Source organism: Sapajus apella, unplaced genomic scaffold (genome assembly GCF_009761245.1).
Source record: "Sapajus apella isolate SASKATOON/1434 unplaced genomic scaffold, GSC_monkey_1.0 scaffold43, whole genome shotgun sequence".
Classification (NCBI taxonomy): domain Eukaryota; kingdom Metazoa; phylum Chordata; class Mammalia; order Primates; family Cebidae; genus Sapajus; species Sapajus apella.
The window spans coordinates 18,459,513-18,475,554 of record NW_022436983.1 but is presented as its reverse complement, the minus strand read 5'-3'; the positions used below and the strand labels follow the sequence as shown (position 1 = coordinate 18,475,554).

At 47.1% G+C, this 16,042-nt stretch overlaps 1 protein-coding gene and 2 long non-coding RNA genes across 3 annotated transcripts in view; 1 reads left to right on the top strand and 2 right to left on the bottom strand.

Moving 5' to 3' along the window:
• The first annotated feature begins 3,995 nt into the window (after positions 1-3,995).
• On the top strand, positions 3,996-12,588 carry LOC116566479. Its single transcript, XR_004275878.1, has 4 exons — positions 3,996-4,865; positions 6,119-6,122; positions 9,397-9,402; positions 12,577-12,588. It is a non-coding gene; the product is annotated as an uncharacterized LOC116566479 (long non-coding RNA).
• An 831-nt stretch (positions 12,589-13,419) lies between these two features.
• MACO1 (macoilin 1) overlaps positions 13,420-16,042 on the bottom strand; it is a 67,918-nt gene continuing 65,295 nt past the window's right edge. The window contains exon 11 of the mRNA XM_032300869.1: positions 13,420-14,592. Coding sequence (XP_032156760.1) covers positions 14,390-14,592 — 203 coding nt within the window. The 3' untranslated portion in view covers positions 13,420-14,389. The remainder of the gene's footprint in view (positions 14,593-16,042) is intronic.
• On the bottom strand, positions 15,327-15,937 carry LOC116566480. Its single transcript, XR_004275879.1, has 2 exons — positions 15,844-15,937; positions 15,327-15,797 (listed from the first exon to the last, which is right to left on the bottom strand). It is a non-coding gene; the product is annotated as an uncharacterized LOC116566480 (long non-coding RNA).

The following is a 16,042-nucleotide window of genomic DNA, read 5'->3' as shown; positions in this document are numbered from 1 at the left end:
ATTAATACAGCACTTAGTGCCGGCTGCCCACAGTGAGTGTGGGGGAGGATTACGGAGTCCCCAGGGTCCACTTCCCCAGGGGGAGCACTGCCTCCTCCTCTGAGCAGGATCCTGAGGTTTTCCGAGGAGGAAGTGGGTGGGGAGGAGGATCCATCAACCCTGCCCAGTCCTTCAGCAGGCACAGCACCCCCGCTGTCAGAGCCCGGCTATATTGGGATAGGGAATTCAAGGCTCACCGGGGAGTATGTGACTTGACCAAGGCCACACAAGATCCAGACAGCACCAGCATTGGGCGGAAAGCTGATTTCCTAAGCTTTAGGACAGCACTCTGGTGATTGCCAAGTTTGGGGAAGCCCAGCTCCAAAACTTCTGCCCTTCCATCATGCCCGGAACACAGTCAAATGCCCCAAGCTGAGGATGGAGTGTGGAGGCCAGGTTGGGTGGAGGCAGTGGGCCTTTGTTCAGTCACTGTCCCTTCAGTGCGAAGTGGGTTCTCAGGTCACCCAGGGTGTTGGGGACCAGGCTCAGAGAAACTTTGGCAGAGGGAACTGGGGAGACTGGGATGGGGAGAGGAACCTGAGAGGGAGGTCCTGTGGGACAGGCCGTAGACATTTCTGGCAAAGGGTGGAAGTGCAGTGAAGAGGCATTCTGCTTCTCCATTCCTCTCCTCTCCAGCGTTTCTTGGTCTCCTCCCACTCCAGCTCTTATAGAAAGAATAGTAGAAGGATATGCAGCAGAAACAACAAGAAATCTCAGTTAGGGCCAGGTGCAGTGGCTCATGCCTGTAATCCCAGCATTTTGGGAGGCTGAGGTAGGAGGACCTCTTGGGCCCAAGAGTTCGAGACCTGCCTGGGCAACACAGTGAGACCCTATCTCTAAAAAAATAAATAAATTAGCCAGGTGTGGTGGTATGTACCTGTAGTTCCAGCTACTTAGGAGGCTGAGGCAGGAGAATCACTTGAACTCTGGAGGCGGAGGTTGCAGTGAGCCGAGTTTGCGCCATTGCACTCCAGCCTGACAAGAGCGAAACTCGTCTAAAAAAAAATCTAGACAGCATCTCCTTTTTTTCAGATGGGGAAAGTGAAGCTCAGAGAGGCATTATGGAGGTAGAGAGACCACAGCCAGTAAGTGGTCAGCTGGAGATTCAAACCCACATCACTGGGCAAGGTTCTCTCCCTAGATCCACATTCCCCCTGGGGCCTGGGCCGAGGGCTTGGGGAGGTGTTAGCACTGATGGCGGGCAGAATGGGCCTGAGGCAGGAGATGGGGAGGAAAACCTGGTTGCTTTCTCTGCTGGAAACTGGAGCAGATGTGGCTCAGACAAAAAGGCTGGAAGCTTGGGAGCTTCAACCATGGAAGTGGGTTTTAGCAGAGGGTTGGGGAGAAGGGGAAAGGGGAAAATGGCTTTGGTATCTCTGCTCAGTCCAAAAACGACAGAGCTTGCCGTGCAACCTTAGTCTCAAAGGAAAACAAACCTGTGACTTTAGTATGCTGCCACCAGGTGGCGGTGTAATGTGGCTACTCACATCAGATTAACCTCTATTAAATTTCACTCATTTTTCAAAAAGATAAAAGTCTTTAAAGAATTAGATTTATACATTATTTCACTTGATTTTTAAAAACTAAGGTAACATTTTAGGGGAAAATGCCTGCGAGACGGTTTGGTTCATTCCTCCCTGACCCTTAACTTTTATCTACCTACCCTAAACATGGGCTTTCTGGGGATCTGTCTGTATGGTCCTGGTCAACAGCCAGTGAAGCCCACTCCAAAAGTTTTTATGTCAACTTGACATGCTGGAAAGAGCAAGGGACACAGAGTCAGCTCCCATCCTTCCCCTCAATTAGCCCAATCCTGGAGATAGCTGCCCACCACCCCCAGCCTGCATAACATCTGCACGGCCGACTTTACATATATCGTGGCTTTCCTCCCACTGTGTTTTAACCCTTTTTTAAAAAACATACAGAATCTTGCTCTGTCACCCAGGCTGTAGCGCAGTGGGTTATCTTGGCTCTTGGCTCATTGCAACCTCCGCCTCCATGTTCAAGTGATTCTTGTGCCTCAGCCTCCCAAGAAGCTAAGACTATTGGTACACGCCACCACGCCTGGCTAATTTTTGTATTTTTAGTAGAGATGGGGTTTTATCATGTTGGCCAGGTTGATCTCGAACTCCTGATCTCAAGAGATCCGCCTGCCTTGGCCTCCCAAAGTGCTAGGATTACAGGCATGAGCCACCGTACCCGACCAGGGTTTTAACTTGACTGTCTGCCACACCAGAAGGTTAGTCCTTCCAAATAGAGACCATGGCTCATTCATCTGCTACTGTTCTAGGTCTTAACCACAATGGCTGGCACATGGGTGATAACTAGCAGTTGGTTGAATGAATAAATGAATTGCTATTTCACAGCTGAGGAAACTAATACCAATGATAATAATAATAATTGGCATTCGTTATGTACCTACTATGTGCCAGACATATATTAACTCTAGTTCCCATAATTCTAGGTTATCATTATTATGCTCATGATGCAGATGAGGGAACTGAGGTTGAGAGACATCTGAGATGGGGGAGGGAGGGAGCAACTGAAGGAGACTCAAGTCCAGTTCAGTAGCTCATTTCCGTCTCAGCTTAGGGTACAGAAGAGAAGGTGGAAGTGGCAGGGAAAGGTTGGGATTCAGGGTCTCCTCCAGAGAGCTTCCAGGCCATGGGGACAGAGCTGGACAGAGACCCTTGCCTTACAGGCAGGCTGAGTGTTAGCCACATAAGGCCCTGGTCCATGCCTTGGAGGGTGAGGCCTCTCAGAGTGGGTGGTGGGTGTTGGTCACGGCAGCTGCAGGTGGTCACTCAGGTTCATATATCTTGCTGGGCAGCTGGGAAGGCAGGTGTGAGCAGCTGTGGAGACAGCATTCTAACAGAATGGGGCAGCTGCTTCGTCAACATCAAGAGCAAAAACTGGAGTAGAGTGGGGGGAAGAGGCTACTCAAGGGTAGCACTGGGGACTCCCCAGAGTGACCTCTTTCTTGTAGCCCTTTCAGCCCCCACCTCAGAGCCTCAGTGTTTCCTGCCCACAGGATAATGTAGCACATTGGGAGGGGTGACATCCAGGGGGGCCTGACCTCCTAGACACCCTCACCCAGTCTTGGGAGTTTGTAGGACAATCTTGTGATTAAAGCACCCAGGCCCTGGACAATCTTGTGATTAAACACCAGCCTGAGTTTAAGTCCCAGCTTCTCCACTTCCTGCCTGTGTGACCCTGGGTAAGTTTCCCTGCCTCTCTGAGCCTCAGTTTCCTCACATGCGAGGTCAAGGTAACTCTCCCAACCCCCCAGGATTGCTGTGGGAGTAATGAGAAGAAGGGCACGTGGGGCCTGTCACAAGGGAGGTGCTTTGAAAGCTTTTCTCTTATTGGTGGCTTCAGGACTGGGCAGGCTCTGAGGAGGAAGGAGGCAGGAGTGCAGACTACGACGGAAAGAGGATCCGGAGGCTGCAAGGCAGATTCTAGTGCTCTTTCCCTCATTTAACAAACATTTATTGAGCACCTACTATGTGCCAGGCATGATTCCAGGTGCCAGGGATAGAGCAGTGAAAAGAGATAAAACCCCCTGCTCTCGTGAAGCTGACATTTCTGTCAGGGGAGACAAACAAACCATAAGATAAGAAAGTAAAAATAGGCGAGAGTGGTAGCTTATGTCTGTAATCCCAGCACTTTGGGAGGCCGAGGTGGCTAGATCACCTGAGGTCAGGAGTTCCGGACCAGCCTGGCCAACATGGCGAAACCCCGTCTCTACTAAAAATCCAAAAAAAAAAAAAAAAAATTAGCCAGACATGGTGGCATGCGCCTATAATCCCAGCTATTTTCAGGAGGCTGAGACAGAAGAATTGCTTCAACCGGGGAGGCGGAGGTTGCAGTGAGCTGAGCTTGCACCACTGCACTCCAGCCTGGGTGACAGAGTGACTCTGCCTCAAAAAAAAAAAAAAAGAAAAAAAAGAGAAAAATTAAAAATACAATAGATGGTGATAAATAATACAAATAAAATAAAAATATGATAGTGCCAAATACTGAGAGGACTAAAGCAGAGAAGAGGGGTAGCGACTGTCTGATGAGTTGCGATGGTAACATTTGAGTGCCGATCATAAAGCATGAGTGAATGAGGCACTCTAAAAAGAGGGAACAGAACTGTCACAGCTAACAGGAGCCTAAGAAAACATGACAATTAAATGGAATATGGCATCCTGGATGGGGTCCTGGAGCAGAAGGCCATTAGGTACAAACTAAGGAAATCCAGATTACGTATGGACTCTAGTTCCTAACAATATATCAGTATAGGTTCACGTGTTGTACCAAATATACCTTTAATGCAAGATGGTAGGAATCAGAGAAACCGGGCATGGGGTTTGTAGGAACTCCCTGTAGTATCTTCTCACATTCTCTGTAAATCTACAATTATTCTAAAGTAAAATGTTTATCCAAAGGTGGGGGCAGCAAATGCAAAGGCAGTGGGGCAGGAGCGCGCCTGACAGAATCAGCACGAGGCACGAGGGAGAGTGCGAGGAGGGAGGCTGGAGAGGCGGATGGAGAATGAACTGTGTTCAGGCTGGCGGGACATTCTCAGGACTCTGTCCTTTGGATGTGGAACCACTGGAGGCCTTGGAGCGCAGAAGTGACACGATCTGACGTGTATTCCAGCAGCTTCCTCTGGCTGCTTTGTTGAACCAGACCAGTGAGGAGGCTCCTGAGGAAGTCCAGGCAAGAGAGAGGATGGTGCATCAGACCATGATGGAAGCAGTGGAGGAGGTGAGGGCAGGGCAAGTTCTGGAAACATTTTGTAGGTAGAGCTGACCATATGCTGACAGGTTAGATGGGGGGTATGAGATAATGAGAAGAGTCAAAGAGAACCCAGGGACAGTCTGAGCAACTGGAAGGATGGAGCTGACATGAAATGAGACGAGGATGAGGGGAAATGAGGAATGGGTTTAAACACACTGCACCTGAGGTGCCATGTGCTGTGAGTGGAGATGTCAGGAGGTGAGAGACCTAAGCTGGAGATCATGAATGTGGAGTCATCAGGAAAGAAACAAGGCAAGCGCTGCCACCTGGGATGAGGGGTGGTCAGCTGGGGGAGGGGGTGCATGCAGACAGACACATGCACAAAATACCACTTTATACACACAGAGATTTTCATGCATTCACTCATTTCATCCTTGCAAGAAGCTCCCCAGCCCACTCCTTGTCTGTTCCTCCTGAAAGAGCCAGGGAGAATTAATGAAGTGGTGGGTGAAGTACTAACCAGCCCAGTGCCTGGCAAGTCCCAATTCATTGACTTCTTGGGACCTTCGGGATGTCATCATCTCCACTTGACAGATGAGGAATGGGAGGCATTTGGCCCAAGCTCTGTCCACCTAAGAAAGCATCCTGGGGTGTCACATCACACCCCCTCTGCTCTCACAAGGAACTCAGTTTATTGGAATTCAGGGCCAGTCAGTCTGCAGAGCAGCCTTACCCACAGGATCTGCTGCAAAGCCTGCCACTATGCCTGAGGTACCCTGCTGGGCCAATTCCTTTGGCTCTTGAGGACACTCTTGGCTTCCAGTGCTGGACCACTAGAATGACGTACTCTCAGGAGAGGGAACAAATTAAGTTGTCGCTTCCCACCTGGGGGCCCAGATATATAGAGGCCTGGAAAGGCAGTCATGTATGCTCCTAGAGCTACTTTTGGTATTTCAAAAAGCCATAATGAGGCTGCACAGGTGACCTGAAAGATTGACTCTCTTTGCAGCTCCACTGGCTGTGTCAATCAGAAGTTCGATGAGCAGTTACACCTTGGACTAGCACAATATTAGTAATGAATTAATGCATATAGTTAGTTTTGTTTGTTGGCAAAATCCTTAAGAAATTGAGCTTCTGGAATAAGAAGACAATAAAAAGGGCCTTGGTGGCAGAAAGGCTAAAATGCTTTGCTTTGAGCTTTGGTCACTGGAACTGTTGGTATGGTGGACATTTGTGGAGTTCTTGGCCCCTCCAGCCCCGTGGTACTTTGGTATCATTTTTGTAAAAGCTACCAGTTTCTGGCCAGGCACGGTGGCTCACACCTGTAATCCCAGCACTCTGGGAGACCAAGGCGGGTGGATCACCTGAGGTCAGGAGTTCAAGACCAGCCTGGCTAACATGGTGAAACCTCATCTCTACTAAAAATACAGAAATTAGCAGGGCATGGTGGCAGGTGCCTGTAGTTCCAGCTACTCGGGAGGCTGAGGCAGGAGAATCATCTGAAACCAGGAGGTGGATGTTGCAGTGAGCCAAGATCATGCCACTGCACTCCAGTCTGGGTGACAGAGCGAGACTCTGTTTCAAATTAAATTAAATGTTTTAAAAAGCTACCAGTTTCTGTGTGCAGCCTCGAGGGGCCACAGCTCTGTCTCTTGCCATGAAGCCAAGGGAGCCTGTCTTGGTCTGTTCAGGCTGCTACCGTAAACTGGGTGGCTTTTAAACAACTGAAATTGATTTCTCACAGTTCTGGAGGCTGGGAAGTCCAAGATCAAGGCACTGGTAGATCTGAGGTCTGGGGAGGGTGCCTCCTCACTGCTCACATGGTAGAAGGGGCAAGGCAGCTCTCCTGGGCCTCTTTTATACTGCCATCCTCATGACCTAATCACCCTCCAGAACGCCTACCTCCTAATACCATCACTTTGGAGATGAGGGTTTCAACATAAAGATTTTAAGGGTACACAAACATTCAGACCACAAATGGGCCCTGAATCTCCTTCCCTCAGTTAGCGCTCTCCAACCCAGGGTTCAGCCAGGGAGAGGACAGACAACTCAGGCTTGGACTCTTTGTCTATATCAGGTTTTGCTCTGGTAACAAACAGCCCCCAAATCTCAGTGACAGACCGGTAACATATTTCTTGCTCCCAGGTCTGACGGTTGGCTTTGACATAGCTCACCTCTCACCCAGCTGTGGCCCCTCTCTGGGAGATGCTGTTCTCCCGCAGAGAGAAGCAAGGGGCCAATCTAAAGCACTCAGGTGCATTTCAGGCTGCCCAGACCTGGCACACGAGATGCCCACTCACATTCCATTGACCAATGCAAGTTATATGGCCAACTTGGATGCTGAGTAGAGAGGGATGTATCAACCTCGCTGTAGGGATGGAGTGGATAATTGAGAGCAATAGCGCCCATCTTCCACTGTCCCCCAAGACTCCGACTCGAGAAGCTGGGACACAGACTCACTCAGCCCTGGGCCCTGCTGAGCAGCTCCTGCCTCCGAACTGCCCATGCTGGCTGGCTCCTGTCTTTCCCATATGGCTTCTTCAGCCCTCTCGACAGCCCCATATGTGCATGCCCCATCCGTTTTCATTCAGTTCCCCTTTGGGCTTATACTGGCCACAGTCACCTTCTATGGCTTGCAATAACAATAATAATAATAAAAAAAAAACTTACAAGAAAACACACAGTAACCACAAATTGGGGTGATGCTAACATAATTCCTTTTTGGAAACGAGAGGGCTGACAATTTATACCTGCAAACAGTGTGATAAATGTGGTTGACAAGGGGAATCTAGGACAAGGGCCTGGAAGAAAGCCCAGGGGCCAGAAGGAAGGAGAGACATGAGGGTCTCCACAGGGGAGGTAGGAAGACAGCAGACACCAACTTTGTTCACATCTCCACTTGGCCAGCTAAAAGCATTTGAAGTCCTAGCCCCAGCTCCAGCCCCCAAACACCCACACGCATCCTCTGAGGTCCCAGGCCCCAGCAGGATGGAGGCTTTCCTCTTACTACTCTTAGTTCCCAGTTTCTCAACCCTGACCACACATTAGAAACCTCTGGGGAATTCAAACAAACAAACAAAGCCCAAGTCCCTCCCCAGCCTAGTTAAATCAGGCGCTCTCGGGGTGGGCCCTGGCCATGGGCATTTTTAAGAGCTCCCCAGACGACTCCAATGAGCAGCCAGGGTTGAGACCCCGCTGCCCTACTTCTCCTGAGCTCTGCAGTGTGTGGAGAGGGATGCCAGCAGCCCTCAGATACCAGAGCTTGAGATTTTTCAACAGAAAACAAAAAGAATCTGGATAATATGAAGTCTCCCAATTTTTAAATGTTAGCTCAAATGTATTAAATTATCTGCAGATCAAACAAAGTCTGTCTGGGAGCTACTAAATAGGAACCTAAGGGTGGTCTACGTTTTCATATTTCTGGCTTGCCCCCACTCCCTTGGCCTCTGGGAATCCCTGGGCAGTGAGAACATCAGCACTGAATGTGACTTAAGTGTTGTGCCTGGGTTGGGGCTGCCTGAAGCCAAACAGCTGGCCACAAACTGCAGCAACACGTGACTTACACAGATGACAGGCCGAGTCCTCACAGGTAACCATCTATTCCTCGGTCCTAAATTGCTTTCTTGAGCACTCGGCCAACTTTGATCCCACTAGACCTCTAAACCTAGGCAGAGACCTCAGCAGGACCAACTGGGGGAACAAGTGCCACCTGGGGCCTTTCTCCTAACCCCAAGCTGCTCACTCCGAGCTCCTCTTTGGGTTTTATTTTTTTGGAACTGTTGTTTTGGCTTTTAGTCACATTTAAAATGTGTTTTAAAAATCATTTTTTGTTATAAAAGTAACATTAAATTTATTTTAGATAATTTAGATAATTTGGAATATACAGTAAAGTATAAAGAAGAAGATGAAAATCACCTGTTATCTTTACTGCCTTTTGGGTTCCGAATACACAAAGATTCTACGATGTTCTGAAAGGAAGTCCCCCACTTCAGTGTGATGGAAGCCCTGGAAACTCCAGTGGGAACAATTTCTTCCATTTTTCTCATTTTTCCTTTTTTTTTTTTTTTTTTTGTTGAGACAGGGTCTCTCTTTGTCACCCAGACTGGAATGCAGTGGTGTGATCTCAGCTCACTGCAGCCTCAAACTCCCAGGTTCAAATGATCCTCCCACCTCAGTCCCCCAGATAGCTGAGACTATAGGCACATTACCACCCCCAGCTAATTTTTGTAATTTTAGTAGAGATGGGTTTCCCCAGGTTGCCCAGGCTGGTCTTGCACTCTTGAGCTCAAGCGATTCTCCCACCTCAGCCTCCCGGAGTGCTGGGATTACCGGCGTGAGCCACTGTGCCCAGCCTGTTCCATTTCTTAAAAGTCAGGACATTCAACATCTTCAAAAGGCTGATCCATCTGACCTTTACTATTCATCAGAGACAGACTTTGAGAACTCAACCTATTTTTTAGATATACGATTCTTCTTCCTAATACATAATAACAAGAATTACAAATAGAAAGAAATCTTTCAGAAAGAACCTCTGCTGGGTGGCAGGTGGGTAGCTGTGGAGGTGAAACAAGACCTCTGGCTCAGGTTGCATGTGCCCTCTGGTGGCAGCTGGGGGGTGGCTTTGGGCAGGGCTGTGTCAGCCCTCATGCTCAAGTCAGTGGTTCTCAAGGTGGGGATGTTAGACATGCAGTTTTTCAGGCCCTCCCCGAGATCTTGTGAATGAGAAACTCTGGAGTGGGACCAGCAATCCGTTTTCGCAGGCGACTTCAGGCTGTTCTGGTGAACAAGTTTGAGAATGACTGTTCTAAGGAAGTATGGGCCTGGTACTGGAGAAATGCACCAACATGGTCTAAGGCTCCAGGAGCAAAACACTGTCCTCCATGCAGAGCCACACTGAGCAGTCAGGGAAGGGAAGAGCGAAGAACAGGATGCAGGCCGTGCTGGTGCCAGGCCAAACGTGGCACATGGAGGTCCCTGCCCACACTGACCTGCACCTCCCTCTCAACCCGAAGGCTGCAGAGCTGGGAAGTGGGTAGAATGGACCTCTCAGAGCAACCGGTCAAGGCTCCTTTGAACAGGATTTAAAAAGCCCCACCACGTGTGAAGCTCAGCCTTGGATTCTTAGTTCTGAGAAAAATCGGAACATAGCAGAGTGTTCCAAAACCCTAGAAAGCCCATCCTGAGGGGAAATAAGACTTGAACCTCAGGCAAAGACAGGAACTAAAAGCAAACACTGAGATGGAACAAACAAACACCTAAAATATGCACAAAGAGGGAGGAGAGAAAAGAAGTGTAGCCCCCTTAGATGGAAAGGAATTCTCTGAGACACTCATCATCAAATCAAGGAGGAAAGGCTTTATGATTCAATTACTGTCAACATGAAAAATCCCCACACTGACTCACGATGCCGCAGTACTGGCTCTTTCAGAAGTTGGTCTAAGGCTCCCATCAGGCTCCTGCTGCGAGGCTTCCCAGAGAAGTGATCGTTAGTAGCAAATCCAGCTGCTAACGTTAAGCAAATCTTTTTGCACCTGGCTAAATCAAGCAGGAGTTTGTAGAGAAAATTTGACAAAAAAGCAAGGTTTGAGACAGGCAGATGGGAGATGTCATAGTAAATATGCTACTTCAAATTTATCCCTCTCCTTCTAGAAACAATTCTGTTTATGCTTGTCATTCTAATAATACTATTACAGAGATGCTCTGATTCAATTAAGACATGGTATTTCAGATTACATGTCTAATCTAAAACCTTAATCACTCACTAAATATTTATTGAATACCTACTATGTGGCAGTTGCATAGTAGATCTGGAGTTACAGCAGTAAACCGACAAAAATCTTTGCCGTCTTAGAGCTTACATTCTAATGGTGGGGAAACGTAATAAAATAAGCAAAAAGGGGTAAGGCTTCGATTTCATCTGCTGCCCAGCCCCTCATCATTACATTCTTAATTCTAAATGCTCAAAGCCTACGTATCAGCTTTTTTCTGGACTAGAAGAGAGAGGGTGACAATGTTTAGTCTTCATGTTAGGAAAGTCAGCTCAGGATGGGGCTTCTAAAACAATATGCAACTGAATTACCCATTCACATCTTGTAAAATGCAGATTCAGATGGGTCTGGGCAGGAGTCCCACAGGACACAGGTGCTGCTGGGCTGCAGCTGCAGACCACCCTTTTGAGTGTCCCGAGTTTAGGAGTCAGGCTGTCAAGGATGGAGCGGCCCCACAAGCAGGAATTCTTAGCTAGGTCCTGCCCTCCTCATGATTCCTTGCAGCAGATTGGCACTTCCATCTGGGAGGCCCTGGATGGTTTTCAGGGTGCCCTTTTGCATCATGTGACCCAGTCTCCAAAGCAACTCAGTCGGGTGAGGAAACAGCACCCTAGAGAGGTTAAGGTCACAGATCCCACGGTGGCAAAGCAGGGAGTGGACTCCCATCCCTCTCTGGAGGGCTTGGCTGGGCACAGGGCTCTTCATGAAGGACAGGAGACCAGGGCCAGAAGAGAGGGGGATGCCTTTGGGCAAGTCCTACAAGGCCTCGGAAGAGGCCAGCTCAGCAATAAGCATCTTTGAGAGTCACATATAACCAGGCATTTATGAGGCTCAGAGGCCCTTTAATCTAAACAGGCCTAGCTACTCTGGCCAGTGGCTTTGGGGTAGACTTCTAGTTTACCTCTTTAGTTCCCTCTGCTGTGGTGTGAATTTCAAAAGCAGCAATGAGGACCGGCTGTTAGAAACGTTCAGCCTTCCCCGGTGGCTCTTCATAGCCTGGATTAACACAGGTGGGTAAGCAGGGGGAGAGGGGCGGCAGAAAAAAGGATTATGCCCTTCCTGCAGGCTGGGAGTCATGAGGGATTGTTCATTTTCACTCCATAGGGTCTCTTGGAATGATTGCCACAGAGAGAATGAGCATAGACAGCTATTTCCTTATGTAAAGTTGGGAGATGTCAATAAAGAGAGGTTATTCGGCCAGTCAAAATACACTCAAACCACTCTTCCTCTAATTATTTAACCATCTAGAATGGCAAACACTGGTTTATAGCATGTAATAAACTATGTACTAAGATGTGGAGCTCCTTTATGATGGGCCTAAAATAACAGAGACAACAACTGGAGATCTCCTTGATGGAAAAGAATGTGCCGATGAGAGTTCTGGAGGCAGACACATTCCTTCAGGGAAGGCGAGGGCAAAAGCCAAGGCAAGCCAAGATGTTCCCCTGGGCAATTCTGCTCATGATATTAAATGTGGTGTGTCTGCAATAGACTTGATGGCCAAGACTCAGAAAGGCTATCTAGCAGTAAGGACAGAGGGTGAGGTGCCAAGAGCAGAATTTTCCAAAACTGAAGTGAAGGTCAATTGTAACAATGGCCAAGAGAGGCAGTTGGCTTCTCAAAAGATGAAAACAGACAAAGCCTCTAAAAACAAGGGAGGATGGTAAAAATGGATGTTAGTTCAGGATCTATAGCAGTTAGGAAACCCTATTGGTCACTAACCGGCCAAACAAGATTCTAGAAAATAGAAGAGGGCAAGACATTGTTGAAGGAAATTTGCTCTCAAGGTTTTCTCACCAACTACCCCCCAACTCCACCCCTAATTTGCTTTCTTAGGAAAGGAGGGTTGTACCAGAAAACAAGTCAGCCTTGGCTCTAATCAGATGCCAGAGAAGGGAAAGAACAAATGAGAATGGGTATGTCTTAAGCACAGAAACCAAACCAACTTGAGATCTTGATAAGCCCCCCAAATCCTGTGTCTGCCACCTACCCAGGGATAGGCTGTGTGGGAGGACCCTCACCTGACAGGGGCTGAGATGAGGAGAGAACAAGATAGCAACCAGCTAAGCGCCACTCAGAACAATCTACCTTGCTGTGCCCTCCTGAAAGTTAAAAAGGCAGAAACTAGTTTTATCTGTAAGAAAATGTTTATTCTTTTGAACCCCACAGGAAAAAAAAAAAAAAAAAAAGAATGCAGCCAAGACCAGTATTTAACGAAGTGTCCCAAAAGGCAGCAAAATGGGGGAAACCTCAACACAAAGTCAGTGACAGTTTTCCATGTTTTTGCACAAAGATGAAAAAATCTATGACAATTCTGAGTAACACTTTCATGGTGACAATTACACAAGATGATTCAAAAATGCAAAATGGCAGCAACATGCACACCTGGCTAAAGCTAGAAGTATTTTTTATCCCAAAATAAGATCTGTGACTTAAAGGATGATTCTTTTATAATACTTCTATTTTACTGACTTGCTTGTCCTACTTAATTTGCTTTAAATGAGACGTACATGCCAATTAATAGGAAATTTTAGAAGAACTACGTCCTTCCAGAATTCATGGCAAGGAAGCAAACCAATTTATTTGGTTTCTTAATTTTTCCTAGTTTCCAAATACAATTTTGCATTGCCCCACCCTCCCATTCCCTCCCCCCACCCCCACCCTGATTCTTAAACACTTCCAAAAGTTGCCTGTGCAAACACTTTTCTACCCATGTATAATACACATTTGGAACTGAAATCTTTGTGCAGAGTTTTGAGTCTTAAAAAAAAAAAACCTCCTTGGCACAAGAGCTGAGGAACAGTCAAGCTTCTTTTAAATTATCAAACACAAGATGATGAAAAGTGGAGAAAGCACAGTTAAATGAAATGGAAAAAAAAAACCCTAGAATCGTAGCTTTTATTAGCCATCGTCACAGTCTTTCATCCACAAACACCGCCCAGCTCCCTTCCCAAGGTGCTTTACTGGAGGCAAGTGCAGAACACCGGGGTGCTTTCTATTAAAAGAAACACAAGATGTAGCTGTGGTGGTAACGGACAGCCCAGCTACCCACCAGTTTTACAGCAGGATCCGCAGTGAGCTTGATAGAGATAGAGGATAGGTGACGGTAAAGGGGGAAAAGAGTTTAAAATTATCAAGTTTCCTCTTGAAATGTCTTTTCCCAAGGCACTGTGAAGAAGACTGCTGCTAGCAATTTTCTAGGACTAAACATACTGATGGGAATATAAATATTTCAAACACAACCCCTGTTACATTCTTACAGCTAGTCTCATCACTTAGGTCTCTTCTCAGCTTAAATGATGCTCCTTGAATCTGTTTGGTCCTTGGAGGGGCAATCCATTTTTGTTTTCTGTTAATACTGACAATCACCTTCTTTAATGCGGCTATAACATCAAAGCTCTGTTAGGTTACTTAACGCTTCACTTTTAAACTAAAAGTTTTCATTATCATTTCATATGAATCCAATGTGTAGGTTTTTCTTGCTTATTTAAGAATAAACAAAACAAATGTAAAGGGTTGAAAAGCAAAAACTCTGCTTTTTTTTCTTCAAGAGGAAACTATGTAAGAATACATAAAAGGCAAAGTTGGCTACTTGAAATCCAAGAATGGTTTTAATGTGTTGGCCGAGAAAAATAAACTGTAAAGTTCTGTGAGGTCTTCTAAAAATTTACAAGAAAAACTGATGGGCAGTTGTAATCAGAATTGGATGTTATCTTTTCCCCCCTTTTTAAAAATGACAACAGATACAGTCCCACAAAATACAATAGAAACTGTTTTTTTATCTTGACTGCCAGAGATGCTCCTTTGCAATGACTTCGGTAACCAAATGGTTGGGCACAACACACAGCTGGCCTTCATTTCTTCAGGGGCTGGTAAACAGAGGCATTGGGGTCAAGTCCAGAGGGGCTGGTCTCCACAAATTTGGAAGAGTAGTGGGGGGAAACAGGGCTCAGGGGACTGGTGGCAGCACTGTATGTTATGCTGGGCATGACGGCCATGACTTCGGCTATCTTCTGTTTTAGGTCCTTGATTTCCTGATCTTTCTGAAGGATTTGTCCTGTAAGATCAAAGATTCACCATTAGTGAAAAGGGAGGCTTTACCCAACACAATGCTCCCAGGGGCCAATCCCTATGGCTCCAGGTTTAGTGATTTATAAGGGTAGGTAAACTTGTCCTGTAATGGGACACACAATAAATATTTTAGGTGCCCTGGGCCATATACAGTGTACTACTCTTTGTCATCTTTTTTCCCCAAACATGGAAAACTGTAAAAACCATTCTTCATAGGCAGGCAGTACAGGCACAGGTGGCAGGCCAGATTTGGCCCATGGGCCACAGTTTACTGATTCTTGGCTTAGAGCTAAGAAGAGATTCTGTTCATATAGGTGTGATTGATGTAAAGAAGTCAGTTTCCAGGAACCATGTTTTGAACATGGCAGTCACCTATGACAGCCTAAGAGGGCCTCTGATTTTGAACTCTGGCTCCACCTCTTAAGCTAGAATTTTTTTGAGAGGACAGACTTTCTCTGAGTGTCAGACCAAGGAATACAGAACAACTGAGGCCTGAGACTCAGTCACAGTAATACGCTTCTGCCACCAGGCTCTCTGACAGAAAACAGAGGAAGCTCTGTGACTGTTGCACTGGGGCACGCTGGTGTGACCCAGATCACTTGCCCCTGCTTTAGCAACATCACCCTATTTAGCCTTCCAGCACACTTGCCCTCACTACGCTTCAGTTTCTTGATCCAATCAGCTCCTGCCTACCTTGGGCCGCTTCCTTTCCTATGTGTCTCCTGCTTTTTCTGCAAAGCTAGCTAACACTTAAGGATTGCTTCTGCTTCCTCAGCAAAGCTTTCCCTGAGCCTCCTGTCTAAATTAGCTTCCTAAAACCCTTAGATTCTTAACACACCCTAAACTTCCCTGTCACTTACAGGGGCTTTGAAACAAAGTGGTCCTAGGTTTCAATCCTACTCTACCTCTGGATAAGTAAATGATTTTGAGCAATACACATAACTTGTAAAACCTCAGTCCCCTAAGTGAGAGCAGTAGAAAGGAACGTCCCTCATTCCTCCATGTCCCCTAAGTGTGAGCAGTAGAAAGGAACTGCCTCTTACTCCCTCCACGTCCCCTAAGTGAAAGCAGTAGAAAGGAACTGTCCCTCACTCCCTCCATGTCCCCTAAGTGTTAGTAATAGAAAGGAACTGTCACTCACTCTCTCCATGTCCCCTAAGTGTGAGCAGTAGAAAGGAACTGTCCCTCACTCTTCCATGTCCCCAAGTAATAGCACTAGAAAGGAACTGCTCCTCACTCCTCCATGTTCCCTAAGTGTGAGCAGTAGAAATGAACTGTCCCTCCCTCCCTCCATGTCCCCTAAGTGTGAGCAGTAGAAAGGAACTGTCCCGCCGGGCGCGGTGGCTCAAGCCTGTAATCCCAGCACTGTGGGAGGCCGAGGCGGGTGGATCACGAGGTCAAGAGATCGAGACCATCCTGGTCAACATGGTGAAACC